This window comes from Lethenteron reissneri, chromosome 26, assembly GCF_015708825.2.
Source record: "Lethenteron reissneri isolate LAM-NWPU_2019-01 chromosome 26, ASM1570882v1, whole genome shotgun sequence".
Lineage (NCBI taxonomy): Eukaryota > Metazoa > Chordata > Hyperoartia > Petromyzontiformes > Petromyzontidae > Lethenteron > Lethenteron reissneri.
Window position 1 is genome coordinate 17053856 of NC_083804.1, and position 22656 is coordinate 17076511.

Genomic DNA, 22656 nt, shown 5'->3' on the forward strand with positions numbered 1-22656 from the left:
ACTGGGTGAGCGCACATCTCCCTCGGGGCTGCCCGATGCCACCAAAAGGCTCAAACCTCCGTGCATTGGGGCCGTCCATAAATTACGTCACGAGATTTTGGACGATTTTTGACCCACCCCAATCGTCACACGGCTTCACAAAAAGTCAGACCCCCCCTCAAATATGACGTCACAAAGCTCTGCACCCCCAAAAAAAATAAAACATGCTTCAAATCGCTTTAAACTATTAGTCATTGTAGTGCGTATTTAATGCGGCGCTGCACTCTGATGTTGTAGGAGAAAATATTTATTAAAAAGTCTATTTAATTAAGAAGAACCTGTTGTCTATATTTATTCAATTTGCGCATTTTGATGTGAAGTCACATTTCTCAACCCCCCCCCTCGTCACAAATGTCTGACCCCCCCCCCCCCCAGGTGCGTGACGTCATTAATGGACGGCCCCTTAGTGGTTTCCTTAAAAGCGAATGTGGATACAAAGTATGACCCCAACGATATCACCCTTACCTGCAACGCAATCTTGACGTTCTGTTTAAAAGGTAAAAAATTAAAGTGGCCGCCTTTCTGTGCGAAAGTCAGCCCCAAAGTTCAAGATCCACCGTGGCCGTGCCGCACGTGTTGAGCCAGAGTCCTCCGTGCTCAAGCGCCGGGGTGGTGCTCGCAACCGTTGGTATCCCTGAGCCAGCGATGCAAATTCCACACTCCTATAGCCAGTGTCTCCATGATAATGACTGATGATAGACTAAACTGAACCCGGCAAGGATTTGAACTGCCAGGTTGAACGCCTTCACTGCAGTGTCACCAGGTTAGACATCGACATTTCATCCATAAATTTCAGTTACTGCCAAGGTAGTTTCAAGTTTCAAGTAGTGTTTATCAGTGAACGGAAAGTCTCTCTCATCTGAACTCTGTTCAGAGGCGACTGTGGTTGTCTGCAGACTGATATGGGTATTGATCAATTCCATATACTATCAGCCCCATGGTTTTAATTGCCTACAATCAGCTGTGTTTATTAGCTTAATTTACAATAAACTATGGGTGTTATATTATTACACAATTCAGGCAGCTATGGGTGTTAATCGGGCCAACACTGGCGGCTGTGAGCAACTAAAGACAAAGATCCCCCTATAGTCTAAACAGACTACAGGAGCAAGTACTGTTAGAGAGCACTTATGAAGGTCGGCACAGTACACTAGGAGGTGGGCAGCCTGCACCATGCCTTGCCGCCTTTGTCTCCCCAGTGGTGATGTTTACACACTGCACCAGGTACTCATTTGAGGCTTAATCGACCTAGGGGAGGCCCAGGACCGCTTCATACAATTGTCACTGGTGTTGGCCGTGAGTGGGAATCGAGCCCCGAGCAACCGTGTTCACAGGCCGTCGGGAATGTTGAAGATGCAGCTCCCGCTTGCCGAGGCCGCGGGTGCTCTCCCCGCGTCGTCGCGTTCCGCCCTCCCGAGTCGCCCACTCGGCACCACGCTCCGCCGCCTCCCGGCCTCCTCCTCCGTCACCACGAGCAACGCCTGCAGTTCTAAAGGGGCATCATTGCCAGTGCGGCCACCGCCGACACCGTACCCGCCGACATCAAACCCCGTGGTCATCGTCAACGTTTCCGACCACGGGAGGAGGAGGTCTGAGTCCTCCCCGTCCCTCCCAGTACCGGCGACACCATCACATCGAGCGCCACAGCAAGACGAGGCTGGCAACGTGGCGGGAGCTGCTAACCCCACGCTGGGACCCTCGTCAGAGTCCGCACTCAACAGAGGCCTTTGGCTCCCGTGCCCCGTGGAGACGCTGCTCTGGCTGTCAGTGCTGCTCTCCAACTTCGTTGCCTCGTGTTCCACATGCGGCTGCTGCTGCTGCTGTTCCAGAGGCTGAAGCAGAGGCAAAGGTGGCGGCGGCGCCAGCGACGCCCGCGGCGCTCCACGCTGTCCGTCGGTATCCAGGCACGGCACGACGATGTCGGCCGCAATGGAGTCGGGCCGCTCGGTTCTGTCGTCGGCGTCGACCCTGGGCACCAGCGTGACGTCCCTGGGCCCTTTTTCCCCGCAGCCGCAGCCGTTGCAATTGAGGGCCCCATACTCGCCGGCCTCGTCGATGCCCGAGCTGGACGAGGCAATGCTGTCCATGCGCCGCACCAGGTTCATGCGGCGCGTGATCCTGGACGCCTGCACGCCCTGCGCGCCAACGCTGAAGAGCGGCGCCTGCGGTGGCGATGGCGCAGAGCCGCGGTTGTGGAGCAGCCGCTCCAGCAGCTGCGGCACTGGCATGCCTGGATCGGATAGCTGCTCCATCGGCTGAAACTCCATGTCGTCCTTGTGCATGCTGATTTGAGCGAGGAGGGAGAAAAGAGAGCAAGGGGACATTGTTGATTGTGTCGTTTAAAGGAGACCACGCATTCATAACGGGGGGTGGGGGTGTCAAATCTCGACGGAGGGGCGCCAAGATGGGAGGGCACACAAACGAGGTTGTAGTCTACCCAAAAACCAAAAACTCACCAAGCGTCCGTGTAAGTAATGCTTCTGGCATACACCCCCCCTCCTCCCCCATGCTCCCCCTAATGTGTTCCATAGGGGTGATGGAGAGACGACCTGCCCCGTCTTTTCACCTCGCTTTAATTGCCGAGTCGACTGATTGCACGGTTTCTCCATCGTGGATCACTGAAACCACCAGACCTCAAAGTGAAGGGTCAAGAGGCCACTGCTAACAAGACCGTTTATGCCACTGTGCAACAGCCATGGATTCCTGCGGTGGTTTATTACACTGCGTTGGCAAACACAGACTTCTGCTTCGTTTTATAACTTGCCTATGTTCAAAGTCAGTGGTGAGAGTGGTGAGGTTTTTTATTTTATTCACCCTGGTGAAACATTCGACCATTTTCTATAACTTTGTCATGATGAGACCTGGACCTAATAGACCTTGGGGCCGGTGGTCAATTTGCATGAATTATCTCGACCAATATTTCCCCTTGGTTTGCAACATAAGTGAACTAAGGGGGAAATATTCCACTTCAGGAATGTTCTGCAACGTGCCACAGGCCTAAGTAGGCCTCAGGGCCTTGATTTGGGCCTGGCGAGGGAGCGAGAGGAAATGCGAGGGGGGATGGCAGCAAGGGTCCACTGCTCTTGGCAGGACCTCATGTCGAACGCAGAGCCCAGGAAGGAAGGCTTGTGCAGAGTGGACATGGTGGCAGCGGTGTACGGAGGCCTCGGGTCGCTCGCATTCCAGTACATGTCCCTCTGCAGCAGTGGAAGGTTCTGGTACATCTCGTCCACGGCCAGCATGGACACCTGTCGCGGGGCACGCCAAAGCAAGCAACTCGTCGTAACATGCTGGGGACCTTTACATCTCGTTTCCTTGGCACTCATTGCTATGGCTAATTAATTATTTATGCACCACCATACCAGTTGTTTCCATTGTCGGCCCTAACACAGTAGAGTAGTCCTGTCCCGCCCATACTGGGCATGTGAAAAAGAGCGTCATAGCTCTTCAGATTCCTCCAGTCTAAATAAAGATTTCGATTCTGAAATTCAAATTGTGCTAACAGCGTCACGTCACGAGATGAAGACAATTCTGCTCACATCGAGCAATGAAAAATGACATCGTCCCAGGGAACAAGTCCGCAGAAGATGACATTTCAGAACTACTTTTGGATTCCCTTTAAATGGCAGCCAAAGGGGAGAACGCGCCAGAGATTGTATCCAATGTGGAGATGGGAGTGATGAGCGTGTGCGCAGAGTAGGACTGTGAACGATGGCCAGGGCCTGGGGAGTCCTTCATCCAGCAGTGAATTGATCATGGCTGATGATGTTGATCGAATTTAGTAAATATGGCAAGTAATCAAATGCTGCATTTAATTTTTGTTGGGGGAGGGGCGGAGAAAGAGAGACTAAGGTCGATGGCGACGCGTGTTTGTTCGATGATGACGATGATGATGATGAAGGATGGAACAGCCGGATTGTGCGGGAGAGACCTGGAGGTTGCGGTCGATGAGGAAGTTGGTTTCAAAGTCGTCGTCGTCCTCGCCGAAAGGGTTGATGAGCTGCTCCGCCACCTTCACTGAGCACCGACCACGCACGACGGTGAATTCACACGCAACGGAGAACACGCATTCATCAGGGCGGCCATTCTGGTAAATATGAATCATCTTTATGATCCCCATCCCCCACCTCTCCCACCAACCCCTCGCAGAGATTCTGTAAATATTCACGATTTGAGTCACCATTGCTGACACGTTTGTGTCACCTTGTCTGTTGTTGCTTCTCCTTCTTTGTCTGCTTTTGATTCCTCCACAATTGCATAAATGTAACAGCAACAACAACAACAAATTCAAAGTAATTTCTCTCTCGAAAGAACACCGAGGAAGTGCTCGGATATTTACAGCGCCGAGCTGATGGTGGAAATTCCACTTTCCCATGAACAACCGCTTTTGACTTCCCGACAGAGTTCTCGTAATGTTATCGACATTGAAGGGACGTTGAGTCGAGTCAGTGCCCCCCCCCCCCCCCAACAAGATTTGAACTTGCAACCTTCAAACCTGCTGAGAGTTGCTCACCCTACTGTGGAGCCAGCTGGCCGTTTGACGAAACATCAAAGCAATTGCTGTACGCAATTTACATGACACCCAAACCCATCATTGTGCCCAATTCAAAGCAAGTATTGTGTTGGAACTGATTCAGGTATATCGTGGTTTTACAAATAAAACATTGTTAACACGCCTCGTACATAATTACCAGTGCTGTTGTCATGATAAAAAGTATAACTGTTATCATACTCTTTGGGTTTTTCGGTAAAGTCACATAGATAGAATTTTTTTTTTAATCATGACGTTTCAATTGCAACACAAGCAATCGTCCTCAGGTGACATTTTTTTCACCTGAGGACGATTGCTTGTGTTGCGATCGAAACGTCGTGATTTTTTATTATTCTATCTAAGTGACTTTACCGAAAGACCTAAAGCGTATGAATTCCTGCAGTCACGAAAGCTTTAAGTCAAGATTTAACTGTTATCCTATTGAGATGGTCACTCACATTTTAGGAAAAATGTGGAATTTCCACCACTTTTTTTACAAGGTAAGGCCCATTGAGCTTCATAGCTATTTTTCAGAAGTGACCTGGCTACAAATGATAGCTCAACGAAGTGGCTGATGTGAAAATTTATAGCAGCCAAATACTCTAAATTCATGTTTCTAAATGTGGAGGGTGTGGAGGGTAAAATCGAAGGCCCCAGATAGAAATCCACGCAACAGCGAGGAGAACATGAAAATTACAAATATAAAGGCGTCAGGGTCAGGATCGAACCCACGACATCCTGTATACCAGGCGAAGTAGTTAAAATCTCGCCACCGTGGTTTAGTGTCATCCATGTAGAGGAGCACCGCCCTATAGCTCGACTGAGCCAGGAGACACTTTGACTCTTGACTCATTGGACAAGGACAACTCGGCAGAACAAAACGGCTCCTCAGCCGTGGGGTCGAGGGTTCAAATCCCGGGCAGCGTGCACGTTCTGAACCTTGAGCCAGCCGGCGTAGAAGAAGAACTGCAAGAGGGTGAAGACGGGGATGTAGAGGTCCATGTCGTGGCCGGGGTAGCCCTGTGCTGGGTCCAGGAACTGGCGGCCGATGAGGCAGGCGAGGAAGAAGCTGTACACTGCCACCGTGACCACCTGCAGCACCGCGCGCACCACACAGGCGAGTCAACTCGGCACCACACAGATGGTTCAATGTCCTGCCACCACACCTGCACAGGCACCTTCCACCAGCACAGGTGAAGCATCTGCGCAACACACCGGCAAAGGTGGAACCATCATAGCACGAGACACGGTGCATACACCACCCACTGCACCGGCAGGTCCACAGGAAACACCAGAGCACACCTGCGTGTAGACGAGAGGCACGCTGATCCAGTCGTAGTGAAACAGCATTCCACAGTTCCCTCGGTACACGTTCATCTCCTGCGCAACACAGACAGGGTCGCCATCGGCAATAATCATCAGTAACCATGACCACCACCGTCATCATCATCGGCACTCCCAGAGGACTCGTTCTAACAGATTGAGGGTCTCCTCTCATCTGTGCCGCGTTTAACCACCACATTTATCCGAAAAAAAGTCTTTATGTTGGAGGAATCCGATGTGGCTACAAAGCTCTTTTTCACAGGTGTTCAATCGAGGCAGGTCATAATGTTACAACAAAAAACAATACTAAAACACGATTAGAGTGCAAATTCTAGGCAAAGTTAGCAGATCACGAAACAAAATTTTTTTTTTATCTTACCAGGTAAAGCCCATTGAGCTATTAACTTATTTTTCAGAAGCGACCTGGCCACAAATGGTATCCAAATGAAGTGGCTGATCATGCAGGACACAACACTTCTCTTCCTCCTTTCTTCGCACTGCTCGACAGGGGAAATTCCCTCCGTAGTCTCTTCCCAAAATACGATAACTTTGATCGATTCAGGTCGCGCGTTAGTTCCTATCGACTGTACCTGACATTGGATTCACTCGGTCCTAGCGTCACTCTTCCCATGGTCAGCTCAAGTGGGAATAGTTGTAGATCAACAGTTGGTTATCCTATGGGTAGACGGGCCCCTGTCACAATAATGTGAAATTTCCAGCACTGGCTCAGGGCTGACATTGGTCATTAGAGCCGACCAATGCTCGTTTGAACTGTGAGACTTCTTTGACTTTGAATTGACTTTATCGTTACAAAATAAACACATTTGCAGAATACGTCTACTTTGGTCTAACGACAAACACAACCAATGTCATTTGTATATTTTAACAACACTGCCTTGATATTTACTCAACACACTCCCGTCGCCCCTTCGCCAACTACGTTGTGAGTGAACCGGCCTGTGCCACGCCCTTGTGCCCACGTAGGACCTTGAGTTGACCTCCAGGTGATATATACCGGCGAACCCCCTACGTGTGATTGTCGTGGTCCGCTGTGCGGGCGCTAGGTGGGTGAAGGGGATCAGGGGGTTAAGCCAATGGCGAAGGATGATGGGAGCTAACATCAGTGCCTGGCGGGGCAAGGTGAAGCAAGACGGGGCAAGGCAGAGCGAGTCAAGACATGGCAAAACAAGATTAAACAGGGCAGGGCAAGATATTAAAAACGGGGCACGACGGGACAGGACAAGGCAAGGCAGGACGAGGCAAGGCAGGATAGGGCAGGACAGGGCAGGGTAGGGCAGAGTAGGGAAGGGTAGGGCAGGGTAGGGCAGGGTAGGGCATGATAGGCTAAGACAGGGCAGGGTAGGGTAGGACAGGGTAGGGCAGGGCAGGGTAGGCTAAGGCAGGGTAGGGCAGGGTAGGGCATAGTAGTCTAAGGCAGGATAGGGTAGGGCAGGGCAGGGTAGAGCATTGTAGGCTAAGACAGGGCAGGGTAGGGCATAGTAGTCTAAGACAGGGTAGGGTAGGGCAGGGCAGGATAGAGCATTGTAGGCTAAGACAGGGCAGGGTAGGGCAGGGCAGGGTAGGGCATAGTAGTCTAAGACAAGGTAGGGCAGGATAGGGTAGGACAGGGCAGGGCAGGGTAGGGCAGGGTAGGGCAGGGTAGGCTAAGACAGGGCAGGGCAGGGCAGGGTAGGGCAGGGTAGGGCAGGGTAGAACAAGGCAGGTGCAGGACAGGGAGGGGAGAGCTCCTCACATCGAGCAGCAGCTTGAGCGCGACGTCATCGCGAACCCGACCCTCGGCCCGTGCCTGCGCCGCCAGGCTGGAGAGCCATACGCACGGCACCCAGTACTTGTTGTAGGAGCAGCGCAGACCGTCGAACCGCTTGCGCTCATCCCGCGTCATGAAGCCTGCACGGAGATGACACGGACGCGCCGGGCCGGCATGGTGTGACCGCAGCGCCGCGTGGTGTGACCGTTAGCGCGGTGGAGGGCGCCCGGCATGGCAGTTGAAACAATAGTGCGAGTTTCTTAACCATTTCCTGTGCCGATGACGTACGCACGTGCCGATGACGTACGTGTACATCATTAAAACGAAACCGGAAGAAAAACAAAAATGAAATAACTTTATCGGTACCGAGGCTCCCACAAGTGCATGCGGGAGGGCGTGTGGCACAGTTTGGTGCCGGCGATCATAATGTGTGGTCACATCACGACAGTTCTCTGCAGCGAGTGCAATGTCTTTAAAAAACGGCACTATGCCTCTAAACCACATTAACGCTGAGCCACTTCCGCGTTTTGAGATTCAAAGGTGAACGGGACCCACACCTTGCAACTTGCAGACGTCTCGAAATGGGAAAGGGTTCAAATCCCCCCCCCCCCACACCCCCGCTTCTGTCCACCCAGCAGTAGGAGTAGGTAAAAACACAGCTTAGTCGATATTCAGGTCGTATACGGTCGGATAAAGTTTAGGTACTCCTACATCTTTCGAGAGGAGATGAAGCGACCACCCATTCAGAGAGAAAGAGAGAGTAGTGGTGGTGGGGATGGTACCAGGGAGATATGTGGTCGTATGAAGGAGGAGAATAGGATTTGTTCAAATACTTGATGAAGGCAGAAATGCAGACAAACCAAACGAGTTCTAGACCCGGGACCAGCAGAAGACGAGAAGCAACCACCCGAGGGAAGAGAGCGGACGACCAGCCTCTCGAGGAGAGGTGGACGCGAGCGAGTCGACGCACCGGCCTCAACGACGTGGTCCATGGTGGGGAACCGCTTGTAGACGGCCGTGCTGACCGAGCGCAGGATGAGCAGCGCCGACAGGTTGGCGTAGCGCATGAGCGTGCGGCGCAGCAGGCGGCCGCGCTCGTCCACGCCGTGCACCGTGCCCGCCACGGCGCACATGAGCCGGTCCGGCGTGGGGATGCTGGTGTACTGGCTCCACCAGCGTGACACCACGAGCGCCACGTAGAAACCTGCGCCACCACCGCCAGCAGAGACGGGGAGAGGCACGGGGAGGTTACGACTCGGGTCTCTTTCTCACCCTCTCGCAACTCTTCAAGCGAGTCCAAGGCTGATTACAGCCGTCAGATGCGCGAGCAGGTTCGACAACAAGAGCATCAACAATAACAAGACGGTACCCCGATTACGCAACGCGGAATGCCGTTGCCAAATACCGCAAATTATCTCTGAAATGAGATGCGATTTAATTCAACGCAAAAATGTGACTGGCCCAGTGACTTCTGGGTCGCGCTGGCGCAACACGGGCGCAGGTGCTGTGGGTGCCGTGGGTATCCGCACGAGACGCGCGATAAATCTCGCACAAAAACCACAGTATTTACGAGCCAGTTTTCCTTCCTTCAGCTGTATGAAATTGATTCGTTTTATTTGTTTACGTATAGGCAATAAAAATAGAACCCTTGAATACTGTACATGGTAACGTACGGACAGCAGCATCAGTATTCAGCCAGTAGTCGCGTAGATTGAATGTCACTGTCGTGCGAAGAACTGAAATCGAATCAATAGCCACGAGGAGGGAGACCGCCCCCCCCCTCCCCCCCAGCTTCTAAGGTGTGGGCTGTGGCCCTGGTCTGCACCCACACAGTGAGCAGTACAAGACGATTGCTGCATGTCTCTCTTTCAAAAAGAGACACCAAGTTGCAAACTTTTAAACTATTTCAAAACTAATCTAAACCATTTTTAGTTTTACCAGGCAAGGCCCACTGAGCTGTACAGCTCTTTTTCAGAAGTGACCTCGCCCCAAAAATAACAACCCAACTAAGTCGTTTATATCGTGTGGAAATTTATAGCAGTCAAACACTCTAAATGCATGTTGATTCTAAATGTGGAGAGAAAAACCAGAAGGCCCGGAGAAAAATCCACGCGACCACGCGAAGAGTGAAAACATGCAAACTCCAAATATACAGCAGGTGTCAGGGTTGGGATCAAACCCATCACTTGCTGCATACCAGGTGAGGTAGTTAACATTTCGCCACCACGGCACACCCAGTAGAGTAAACAAGTGCAGCAAACAAAACAAGTTCACAATTACACGGCGCGACTGCCAAAAATGTCAACGATTTCTCCGCATTTGGATGCAAAGGTACGGGAGCTACGTGACTGGGGGGGGGGGGGGGGGGTAGCAAAGGGGGGGGGGTATTGGGGGTGAGGGATTGGTGTGGGGTGCGTGTGCGCACCGAGCACGAACGACACGGGGATGAGGTTGGCGTAGTTGTTGCAGTAGAGAGAGAGTTTCTCAAACAGCCGCTTCTGATCCTCGCTCAGAGCAAACCTGCACGTTCACACAACGACAACAACCGCGACATGAACCACAAACGGCAGCGGCAACAACAAACAGCTGCCACCGCTAGCACCATCTCCATTACCGTAACCATTAACCACCACAGCCACCAACCCAACAACCGCCACAAACGACCATTAACCACCATCGTTCCGATCATCACCACTACCACCCCATTAACCACCGCCAACCACCCCCACCACCATCAACCACCACCACCATGACCATGTACCCACATTGCATTCAGACTTTTTCATGTGATTCATTGTGGGTCTCTGTTCACTTTTAAGATCCCACCATTTCTGTCCAGTGCTTTCTGAGCTGCATTGGCTTCCGGTTGCTGAATGAATACATCCTAAGGTCGCACTCATTACACACGAAGTGCTTGCCACAAAGGAACCACAATACCTTGCTGATCTCGTCAAGATGTATAAACCATCACGCAAACTCCGGTCATCCTCGTAGCAGCTTTGGGGTAGCCATCGAACAAAGATGGTCACCGCATCGCGCGCTTTCAGATGCGCTTCAGTGGCCGTCTGGAACACTCTTCCTTCCAATATTAATAAGCCACTGGAGCTATGCACTCTTAAATCTAGACTGGAAACGAATTTCTTTCGGACTGCTTTTTTGTTTTTTGTGTTTAGTTTGTTGTCCTTCCCCCACACCTCCAATTAGCACGGTTGGCTACGTATGGTGCGAAAGAAGTTCAACATATATATACACATACTGCCCACAAAATGGTAACTATTTTATCGACCCGTGTTAGATGCTGTGCCGTGCCACCTCCTGACCAGAATTGTGACTCGCAACGCTCCAATTGTGGGAGCTGCATGCTCCGACCACAACCCCAAGCAGTTGATCTGAAATGTCGCGACCAGCCCAGGCCTCACCAACAATCTCTAAGTGGCGCAAGGAGTTGAGGCTGGGTAAGTAGTCACCTGTAGGTGAGGCCAAGTCACCTGTAGCTGAGGCCAAGCGACGAGTCACCTGTAGGTGATGCCGAGTCACCTGTAGGTGATGCCGAGTCACCTGTAGGTGATGCCGAGTCACCTGTAGCTGAGGCCAAGCGACGAGTCACCTGTAGGTGATGCCGAGTCACCTGTAGGTGATGCCGAGTCACCTGTAGGTGATGCCGAGTCACCTGTAGGTGATGCCGAGTCACCTGTAGGTGATGCCGAGTGACATGGATGCGAGGCCAAGTCACCTGTATGTGAGGCTGAGCGTGGCGTACATCATGAAGTAGATGAAGAACTCGCGGTACAGCAGTTTGTAGATGCTACCGCGCCACTGCAGCAGAAGCTTCGAGAAGCCACAGAGTCGCGCGTTCGCGACCCGGTTCGTGTACGTCACCGTCATCGCTGCTGGAGTGGGGCGGGGGCGAAGGGAGGGGGGGGAGGAGATGGGGACAGAGGGGATGTGGGGGATATGGGGGTGAGATGTGTCTCAGAATGGATCTGTTATGTCCCACATTTGGAGAAAAATAAATCTTTCTATCATGACACTCTCTGCCTGAGGCAGAAATATGGTGAGGAGTGCAGTTCCTGGGGTCACCAGCATGACAAAAGCAAAACACATAAAATAAAGTACAGCATTGCAGCAAATAGAAATCAGTGCAAAAACAACTGCATCATCATGGGACCTCCTTTGCCAGTATTAAATTATGATAACAGGTTTGTCCCTTTTCTGGCAATAAAACAGGCATTAAGATGTCCTTTTGGCGCCAAAAGGCGCCAAAAGGCATCCTCTGGTCTAACACTGTTTGAGACTAGGCTCTAAAGAAAGCTGTCTCTGGTGTGGACCAATCAGCTTCAAAGACAATGCATCATCTACTACCAGAGCATGTTTTTTGTTTGCATGTTCACCACAAGTATCTGTGGTTAATGCAGACATGATTCCTTGCAAAGGTTTCAGTTTGGTGTTTTAACATCTTAACACCTGTGTAATTGCCAGAAAGGGGAAAACCCTATTATCAACAACTGCATCGCATGAGAAATCGAAAATGTTGCGCAAACGTAAAGCAATGTCAAATATTAAATTCCCTGTAGCGCATTTCGCCTTGGGCAAATTATTTTTAGGCTGCTTGTAAAACAATTGCAAAATACAGCAACAGACACAATCAACTGAAAGAGGGTGAACTATTGTTCAGGTATCCCTGGATTTACAAACCCAGCGGTGGCAAGATGTTAACTACCTCGCCTGGTATGCAGAAGGTCGTTGGTTCGATCTCAACATGAGTTTGCATGTCCTCTCTCCCCGTGGTTTTTTCTCCGGGTCCTCCGTTTTTTTTCTCCACATTTAGAGTCGACATGCGTTTAGAGTATTTGGCTGCTATAAATTCCCACGTGATAAGCTGCTTTGTTGAGCTATCATTTGTGGCCTGGTCGCATCAGTGGACCTTACCTGGTAAAATAAAATGGTTTAGTTTGGTTTTATGAACGTTTGGTGTATTAAATTTCACGTTAACGCAATTGACAAATTATGGATACTTTTCGATTAACGAAACCATCGTCATACGTTGTTACGGTCTGTTCCGGATGACCACGGTCGTACACGAGAGAGATTTTAATTTTCCATTTGTGCATCATCATCGGCTATGGTTTGTGAATGATATTGATGTGCATTCACCTGTGTTAGTTGTGTCCGTGTGTGGGTAAGCGTGCATGTTAGTGTGTCAGTGTTAGTGAGGGAGAGTGTAGCCCGCATGCCCACCCACTGCATGTCCAAGCAGCTTCTGTTCAGCCGGATATATGGGGCTAAACGGGCACGGCACGGGCTAGAGAAGAGATGGACTAATGTGGAGTTGGTTGGACTTGCCGATGACTCGTATCAGCAGTGTCAAAATCGGCCTCTGTCGAGGAGTTCCGTTAAGGACGCTGCCGGGCAGTTGGAAATAGTCGCCCTACAACAACAACGGAGGGCAGTGGAGCGACGCTCTCAAGTAGTTCAGCAGATTTGCGGCTAAAATGCAGAGTTAGCACGGTGGGGAGCACAGGTGGTGCATCTGCCAGTCTTTTCAGCCGGTCAACCCATGGCACCTGGGTCTGTTCCGTGACCTGCCAGTGGGCCTTCTTCGACACTTAACGTAGCCTCAAAGTGCACCTAGCTTGGCACAAACGCCATGGTCATGTCACCGCCACTTAGTGATGAAAAGCGGTTATTGTTGTAAGTGCATGTTAGTGACTGAATGTGGGTGTTTGTATGTTCGATCGCTGCTCACAGCCAATATCAGTGGTGAATATCTGAACCAGTCCTGGGCCTCTTCTAGGTCGACTCAGCTTGAAACGAGTAGCTGCTGCAGTGTGTAAACATTAGCACTGGAGAAACAAAGGTTGGTCTGGCCACACCATCACCTCGTGCTGGCCTTCATAGGTGCTCGCTAGCAATCTTGCGTAGGTCACATGAGACCTTTGTCTTGTTCGTGACTTGGTATGTTCGTGTGTTGGCTAATTTGTATTCGTGAGTATTATAGTGTATGTTAGAAAATGTGTGTTAGTATTATTATGAGTGTATTTTTGCAACTTAGTGACTGTTAGTACGAGTGAATATTAGTGAATGTGTAAGTTAGCGAGTATGTGACTGTGTAAGAGGGAGGCAATTCATCATGGAATGTGGGTGTACGTGTTCGAAAGAGCATGCGTTTGTTCGTTATCGGCTGCGCAATGCTTGTGTGAGCCTTTTTATTGTGCTTGCTTGTGTGTGGGGAAACAAAGGCGGTCTGGCGTGCTTCTGGTTACACCACATCCTCACAGCGTGCGTGTGTGTGTGTTGTACCCTACACACTCTCAAGGCCATCCCACAAACAGGCAAATCAGTCCTTGAATAATAATGGGGAACCATTTCCTGGGCTGGGTGACGATGGCATCACCACGACAATTAAAGTTCAAAACGGGAGCTTAATTGGGATTGAAGTGGCTTTCCTGCGTTAATACTGGGTGTGAGGTCACAACACTGGCCGATAAAGCTTTTGTAACGCACGACGGCATACACGTGCACAGGTCTGTTCTCCTGTAACGGCATGTTTTCATAACGCAAATTGGATGTAACGCGACGAATGTATTCGGGAACACGTTTTCTATAACGTGGATGCGAATTGGATATATAACGCGATTGAGTGAACAGAACTACGACGTGCGACAAGGAATAAGCGGTTGTACGGCTGCCTCGGCGTAGCATCACACAAGGCGGGATGCTGTTGGATGCTTCCAGATGCTACCCACGCAGCTCGGTCTTTGTTCAGCCTTCGTAACGCTTCTCACGTGTTATCGTGGACTGTGCTTTACCCCCGATATTATAACGCGCTTTGTCCATAACGCGGTGTTCTTCAGGAACGCAACTGCCGCGTTATAGGAGAACAAACTGGACTGTATACACGAACATCCCCATTGTCAATCCACTGCTGGATGAGGGCCGATACCCACGCCGTGGGGTTATTTGACCATACTTCGCCGCGCTGGTCAGTGCAGGCGGTGCAAACTCCACCGGGGCCCATACCAACAACGTTACAGAATGAGAATACTGTTTGTATTTATACTGGAGGAATCTGATGAGCTATAAAGCTCTTTTTCACAGATGTGAACAACAAACAATAACAAAAAACACGATAGGAGTGCAAAGTATAGGAAAGGTAAGCAAATAGATTTTTTTATACGATAAAATGTAACTTTGTATTTTACCAGGTAAAGCCCACTGAGATATTCGCTTCTTTTTCAAAAGCCACCTGGCCACAAATCATATCTCAACGAAGTGGATCATTGATGTGCAGCGTTGTGGGATGCTGTTGCATAAATTACGCTATATAAAATGAAATTATTATCATGTAGAGGGATATAAGTGTGAGCATAGAAGCAACTATTAACTACGGATTTTACTTTGGCCACGTAGTTGCACAGCAGACTACATAGCACCTGGTAAACATGGTGGTTGTAAATCCAAACACTATCTAGGCTCAAAGCTGCCTTAGCCTCCAAGATCTGACGAGATCGGGCCCATTCGAGGTCCCATGGCAATACAGGGAATCATTCACAGCGAATCACTTGGTGATGATGCTGCTGCTTTGGCAGTTGTGCACACGCGCAATAAACAATACACACTCGTTAATAACATTGTGGCCTTTTAAATATCATTTATCGTAGGTGACGTTTTGGGCAATGGCCCTTCACAACACGTGATTTTGTTGTTGTTATCCAGAACAGTGTTGACATGGATCTCTGCTGCGAGACGGGAGAGGTGGCACTGCCCGGGTTGGTTCATGATGGCCGTGTCACTGTCAGAAACAGCCAGCAACCACTGAGAACCTGAGTTCCAATCCTGGTTTCAACCGCCCGCGATGAAACCGGATTTTCCAGTGTTGCGATTTGATGGTCTCAGCACAGTCACTCACGACTGCACACAAAATAAATCCGCATTTGTATAATTGTTTTATTATTACGACTGTGAACTTTGTTTTTAACCCGTGGTTACGCCACGGTAAGGGGAACAGAGTCGAGATTATAATGAACGGATATACAAGCATGAGGAACGCGAAAGGGAAGAGAGAGGATGTGAAATATGTTTTATTACATTTTTGGAAGTAAGGAGAAAGAGGATGGAAGGGCACGGAGATGTGGGTGCAAAGGGTCAGGCGAGATGACAGAGAGGAGGATGCCGGCCTCGACGCTGCTGCACAGATGAGCAGCGTCTGTTTTCACAGGGGGCAGGGGGAGATCAGTGCTGTTTAGAGTGCGAGTGGACACACAGCAGTGGGTTACGGGAAAGCTTGAGCAGATTTTATATAAAAAGATTACTCGACCCCCCCTCCCATACTCAATGGCTGAATTCATCAGGCCCAATCTCAGCACTGGAGCATCGGAGTTACAAGCTCAGAGACGAATGCACGACGTGCATGTGGGGTCAATTCCGAACCCTTAGAGCAGTCTTAAATATCTGAGCCCAGAACGACAATAACCTCGCCAACCCCCCTTCCCCGAACAAAATCCTTTCCTCGCCTCCTCTGATGAGTCCGGTATGCCTGATACAGTCGACGTCCCTGGGAATACCGTTCAGAACTTCAGGATGTTGCAATGTAGTGAATGTATGATGCGAGGGAGGATGTGGAATCAAACATATTTTATCTACACAAAAAAAAAGATTACTCGAGGTCTGAAATTTCAAAATGTTCGGTTTGACTGGCATGCGACGAACACTCTCTGCAAGGCATGCAAGAATGTGTGCTCCGAGTGAGCTTCAGGGACCAATGGAGCAAACAGCTTGAGGAGCTCTCGACATGTGTGACACACTGTGGTGCACTGCTCGCCACGAGAACTGCGAACGCGAATGGGTTCGTCTCGCGAAAGCGTGACGCCAATGGCAGCGCGCGATTGGAATCGAATTGGAGAACAAAATCAGACCCCGAGTTGTAACACGAGCATTGCGTGAGATTTATTAACAGCGGTGTGAGGCCAGACTGAGGCAATACAGTACTGTACTGTGCAGGCTAGTTTCTGAATAGTATAATATGAAGGTAGACCTAACTGGGGATGGCTTGACGACGACATGAGATTGGTGCAAGAAAGATGTTGGCACGAGACAGAGGAAAGTGGAAACAAATGACGAGATGTGCAGTGGACACCTACGAGCTGTCTACCCATGGATCGTGATGATGATGATAACATAAAGTAAATAACTATATCGTTCGTCACGCTCGTGCCATGCGTTAGGCAGGTGTCCGACGCGTCAGACTTAGAGCTCGGTGATGCCGGAACGAGTCAGTGTCTCCCTCCTTGAAGGAGCGGTGCTCATGTATGTTGAACTTATTCTCACCGTACGTTGCCAACCATGCTAATCAGAGGTGCGGAGGTGGGGGAAGAAGAATAAAATAAACACAAAAAGCAGTTCTAAAAGAAATTAGTTTTCAGTCTAGATTTTAAAGTGGATAGCTCCAGTGGCTTCCTAATATCGGAAGAGCGTTCCAGACGGCCGCAGAAAACGCATCTGAAAGCACGCGATGCAGTGGGCGTCTTTGTTCGATGGCTATCCAAAAGCCACGACGAGAATGACCGGAGTTCGCGTGATCGTTTATCCTCCTTGACAATATCATCAAGGTATTGTGGTTCATTTGTGGTAATTACTTTGTGTCGTCCTCCATTGGCCCACGGCGGAAATTCCACATTATCATGATAGGGACAATGCCATCCAGAGAACGTCCGCTGTTGACTTCCCACAATTTGGTACTCGTTTTGTCTACCCCATTGCGGATGATACTGCAATACATATTGTCTTATTACGTGTTTGCGTTTGTGATTGTGTGAACATGGGTGAATGTATGTCTGTGTATGCTGACATGCATGTCCGAGTGCCTATATATACTGAATTTGCGCGTGTGCTCTGCGCGTTCAATTCCTCGCCACGACTAAGATCAATTGTGAGTTGTGTCATATCTAAACCTACCAAGGGGGGTCCCTACACTCGGTGAGCGGTGTCGACAAGAAAAAAGAAAAGCCTTGGCGGGTTGTGAGGCCGTAGCCATGGAGTCAACATTGGGGGGGACCAAATCTTCCAGGAGGTCTGGGGTCCCCCCTCGGGAAAAAAAAAAAATCTGAATTTGAAAACGAATTTCCTGCTTAAAATATTTGAAAAATTCACTAACACATAGGATGGACTTTATTTATTTCTTTTTTACAATAATGTCTAGTAGTGTATTGTATTACATTGCTCTTTTTTTTCCTTTACTTGTGTCATTGTACGTAATGGCAGAGATTAGGGACGAATAAAGTACAACCATAACACAATCATATAAACAGAAATCTATTTATAGCAATATATCGGGGGGGAGGGGGGGGGGTCATTTTTAGCATATTTGAATCTTATATTATAATTACGGCCTCGACAAGATGACAGGGTGGGCTGAGCGTTATTTGTCTCACAACCGGCATTTGCCTCGCTGCAGCACTTGCCCCAGCAGTGATCGCGCAGGGCTCGACGGCCACGACGCTTGGTTGGGGGTCTTTGTCGTCAAGTGAGAGCGAGCCCCATCCTGATCCAACCAGCCTCGACTCGCCAACTCCGGACCGGAGCAGTGGAAGAAGCTTGCCCCGCGACTGCAGTGGATTTCGCCATCCCTGCGTTCGACTAAGAGCTTCCCGCAAATGATTGCTGCGATTAACACTGTGGGGTTTCGTTGGCTTTAGAGTGTGCGCATTAAAACAAAAAGTGATCGACGCTCAAACTTGGTGTTGACTGGTTTAAGACAATAGCATGACAATGGGGCGCGTGCGTTTGAAAGTGGAGTGCGTGTGCGTGCCGTGTGTGGTCTCGCCAAGAGCACTTAACCCAAACGGCACGTGTTGGCTACACGTGGGGATCTTTGTCTTTGTGTGTGTTGTGGGGAGCGGTAAGTGTAGTGGTTAGCGCTACGCCGCGCTAGGAACCCCAGCGAACCCAAGTTCGAGACCCGCTCACGGCCAACATCAGTGACGATTATCTGCACCGGTCCTGGGCCTCCCCTAGGTCGACTCAGCCTCAAATTAGTACCTGGTGCAATGTGTAAACATCGCCACTAGGGAGACAAAGGCGGCCGGGCGTGGTGTTGGCTACCCACCCCCTCGTGTGCCGTGCCTGCCTTTATAGGGGCTCGCTAACCGCACTTGTCCTAAAAGTAGACTCGGTCTAATACGAGGGATATTTGTTCTTGAATGTGTAATAGGGCTGAACGATTAATCGATTTCAAATCGAAATCGCAATTTGAAACAATGCGATTAGCAAATTGCAAAGGCTGCGATTTTTTGCGCGTCTTTATTTGTTTAGCTTAACAATTGTTCTATGTTTGATTGTTCTATTGCAATTAACATATTTGAATAAATACATGTACGAAGCAATTCATATATTTTATCATCCTTGCATTAGAATATATAGAGTTCATATTTTGATGGTATCATGTGGTAATGCTCCATCACATGTTTGAAATCTATTACACAGTGAATATTGAACTGAAGCTTGAATTACAAAAAAATTATCGCAAATCAAATTGCAATATCTGTCAGAAAAAAAACGCAATTAGCTATTTTCCCCAAATCATTCAGCCCTAATGTGTAATAGGTGCTCGCGAACAGTCTTAAAAGCTATGGGGGGGGGGGGTTATGTTTTTTCGTTTGTTCGAGTGTGAAACCCAGCGACCTGAATTCGATTCCCGGAACACGGCTACCATCAGTGGCGAGTTGATAACCCCAACTCAGCTCAACGTGAGCAGCGGTCGCTATGCAAGGGCCAAGCACGGGGAGACAAAGGCGGCCTGGCGTGAAGCTAATTGACCAACATCAGCCCCGTTTTGCGCGCCGCCGTGCTGCTGCCTTAAGAGGTGCTCGCTAACAGTGGTTGCCCGAACTCGCTGTGCAATCATTTTTTTCTTTTGTTAACGCTTCGCGTTGGCCCTTGCTTCTTGTGTCGGTACGAAATGAAGTTGTCATCGACGGGACATGCTGAGAATAGATTAGACTCACAAAGACAAAGATCCCCCCGTGTAGCCTTAAACTTGTTGGGGCAAGTGCTGTTAGCGAACACGCATGGGGGTTGGGTGGCCAGCACCACGCCCGACCGCCTTCGTCTCCCCCCAGTGTCGATGTTTACACACCGCACCAGTAACTCGTTTGAGGCTGAGCCGACCTAGGGGAGGGCCCTGGGACCGGTTCAAGATATTCGCCGCTGGTGTTGGTGGCCGTGAGATAAGAAATCGAACTCGGGGCAACCGCTTACACCACCGCGTCACACAAAGACAAAGATCCCCCGTATAGCCTTAGCAGACTGGAGGGACAAGTGCTGTTAGCGAGCCCCTATAAAGGCAGGCACGGCACACGAGGGGGTGGGTAGCCAACACCACGCCCGGCCGCCTTTGTCTCCCTAGTGGCGACGTTTACACACCGCACCAGGTACTCATTTGAGGCTGAGTCGACCTAGGGGAGGCCCAGGACCGGTTCAGATAATCGTCACTGATGTTGGCCGTAAGCGGGAATCGAACCCGGGTCTCCAGGTTCGTAGCGCAGCGTAGCGCTAACCACTACACCACCGCTCCCCACGCACACACCACTAACACGCTCTCAAACTCCACACAAACTCCAAACTAAAAACTCCCCCACATAACCTTCACAGCCTGTTGTTGGCGGTAAGTAGTCAGCGAGCACCTATTTAGACAGCCGGTACGGTACACGAGAAGGTGGTGGATCAGGACCGCACCAACCACCCAGCCCGACCACCTTTGTCTCCCCACGTGCACGTACAGTCTAACACGACACCACATCCCGGCACTTTCAAACTCCCCACGAAGACGGAGAAGCTCCCAATTATGGAACTTTGGTGGGGGTTCTTTTTTTCGAAACCGATACCAATCTGTAGTTACATTACAGAACTGTGTACCCCCACGTAGGCTTCCACCACGGGTCAAAAGACAACAAATCTCTCAACGTCCCCCCACCCCTGTCTCTCTCATGACTCAGAAGCACGCGAAATCCGCGGTCACCACATGGAAGCTGTGATGATGATGATGATCGCGGGAGCGGCTCACCTGTCCGTTGTCTTTGTCTCTCCTTCGGGTACGAGGAAACATCCGCACGTGTGTTGTGGCTCCTTGCCCTGTGTGTGTGTGTGGTTGAGACTGGATGGAGCGAGGCTGGTGAGATCAGGTATACTCAGGGGAGCACGTGGATCTTACTCCGGGGTAGGCTGGGGGATGGTGCGATTAGTGATGCGACGTAATATTGGGTAAACGCACAGACATTTCGATAAACACGAGACAAAAGTGGCTTAGCGCCACGCCCGACCCGCACCTCGGTACTGATTTAAGGCCGAGTCGATCTAGGGGAGGAGCGGTGCAGATAATCGTTACCGGTTGTTGGCCGTGAGCGGGAATTTAAACTCGGGTAGCTGAGTACGTGGGCACGTAACGCAACGCGCCACCCACTCAGACATCCACTCAGACATCCACTCACCCACTACTAAATATGCATACACAGACACACGTACAATTATACTCCTACACACATACAGATGTATATACACATGGAGACGCATACAGCTACAGTACACGCACAGACGATTACAAATTCCCACACACGAGAGAGAGAGAGAGCAATGCTCGCAATACGCCCTGCTAAAAAACCTGCTGGCTCACAAACACATTGGATTTGGTAGACAAAGACAAACACACACACGCGCATGATCCCACAGACCGCCAGACAGACACTCTCATATAGCGTATACTCTCACACACACACAAAGATCCCCGGTATAACCTTAACAGACTGTCGGAGCAAGTGCTGTTTAGCGAACACCTATGAAGGTCGGCACGGCACACGAGGGGGTGGGTGGCCAGCACCCACGCCCGACCGCCTTTGTCTCCCTAGTGGCGATGTTTACACACCGCACTCGGTACTCATTTGAGGCTGAGTCGACCTAGGGGAGGCCCAGGACCGGTTCAGATAATCATCACTGGTGTTGGGAATCGAACTCGGGTGGCCGGTTCCGTGGCGCAGCGCGCGAACAACTACACTACGGCTTCCCAACAATACATACACTTACACATACTGTCACATACAATCTAACACACATGCATACCGACACATAGACTCGCATACACGCACACGCACCTCTGGAGAGACAAAGCGAAAAACAAGACCGGCGAGTGATCCAGCCAAGCCAGACTGCGGCTGTTATTTCAATGCAACCACTCAACCATCCACTCAAACCCACCCATTTACCAACTAATTCACCCACCCACTCACCCACCTATTCACAGAAACATCCACACCCCCCTACCTTTAATACACAAACACAATCTCTATTCATCCACGAATTCAAGCACAATTGACAACAACTCAACAAGTTCGCCTTAAAAGGGAAGTTATATAGTCGACAACGTTTCGGGCAATTGCCCTTTTGTGTTGAGTTTTTATTTTATTTTCGCGAATTCACCACTGCCAACGCAGGGTACCCGATAATGAAGTCACCCACCAACTCCCCCACTAATTCATTCACGCAACATTTAATTCGCCTATCCACCCACTCACGCACCCATCATACTCCGTACGCCGTCCACACAGCTCCATTGTTGGGATTCGTGTGATTTGTGGTGGGGCGTAGGTTGATTTACATGATTGTATAATCCACAAAAGTTTGGGTGTGTGCTGTAGTCGAGTCGTGTCATGTGATGGCAGTACTGTATAGTAATGTATCGGACAGTGTCGCAGCTTGATGTTATTTTAAACGATCATGGCTTGACTAAGTTTTATTTATTTTTTTGGTTTGGTATTCGAGGAAGCCGCAAAGTCAGGAGAAACCCCCACACCAAGTGAGATAGACACCTGGCGTTCTGGTACAGATACGCCACCTCTAGATTGCAGGACAGAGAAAGTGGGATGTTGATTTTTATGCGTGGATTTTAAGTAGTGACCCCTCTTTTTGTGTGGGGTTTCTGCAAGACACCGGTTTCCTCAAGAATGTC

The 22656-nt window shown here is 49.9% G+C and overlaps 1 protein-coding gene across 2 annotated transcripts; it reads right to left on the reverse strand.

Annotated features, from left to right (window-relative positions):
- Positions 1-417: 417 nt before the first annotated feature.
- Positions 418-21149, reverse strand: LOC133347726 (bestrophin-2-like). 2 transcript variants are annotated; one of them, XM_061560244.1, is made up of 10 exons: positions 20722-21149; positions 11395-11548; positions 10087-10181; positions 8632-8865; positions 7647-7801; positions 5873-5950; positions 5510-5662; positions 3971-4051; positions 3133-3287; positions 418-2322 (listed from the first exon to the last, which is right to left on the reverse strand). In XM_061560244.1, the coding sequence occupies exons 2-10, from the start codon at positions 11544-11546 to the stop codon at positions 1368-1370; spliced, it is 2058 nt and encodes a 685-aa protein (XP_061416228.1). In that variant the 5' UTR covers positions 11547-11548; positions 20722-21149; the 3' UTR covers positions 418-1367. The 2 variants fall into 2 exon arrangements, with proteins under 2 accessions (XP_061416228.1, XP_061416229.1); XM_061560245.1 differs by having other exon boundaries at positions 11395-11551.
- Between the last annotated feature and the right edge of the window lie 1507 nt (positions 21150-22656).

Bases quoted from the DNA above. Each gene is read 5' to 3' on its own strand.
- LOC133347726 (XM_061560244.1), bottom strand. From the start codon at position 11,546: ATGACGGTGACGTACACGAACCGGGTCGCGAACGCGCGACTCTGTGGC. The intron at 10,182-11,394 runs GTGACTTGGCCT...GTGAACGTGCAG, and splicing joins ACGCTCAGCCTCACATACAG to GTTTGCTCTGAGCGAGGATC. The intron at 5,663-5,872 runs GTGTGCTCTGGT...GCGGTGCTGCAG, and splicing joins TGCCTCTCGTCTACACGCAG to GTGGTCACGGTGGCAGTGTA.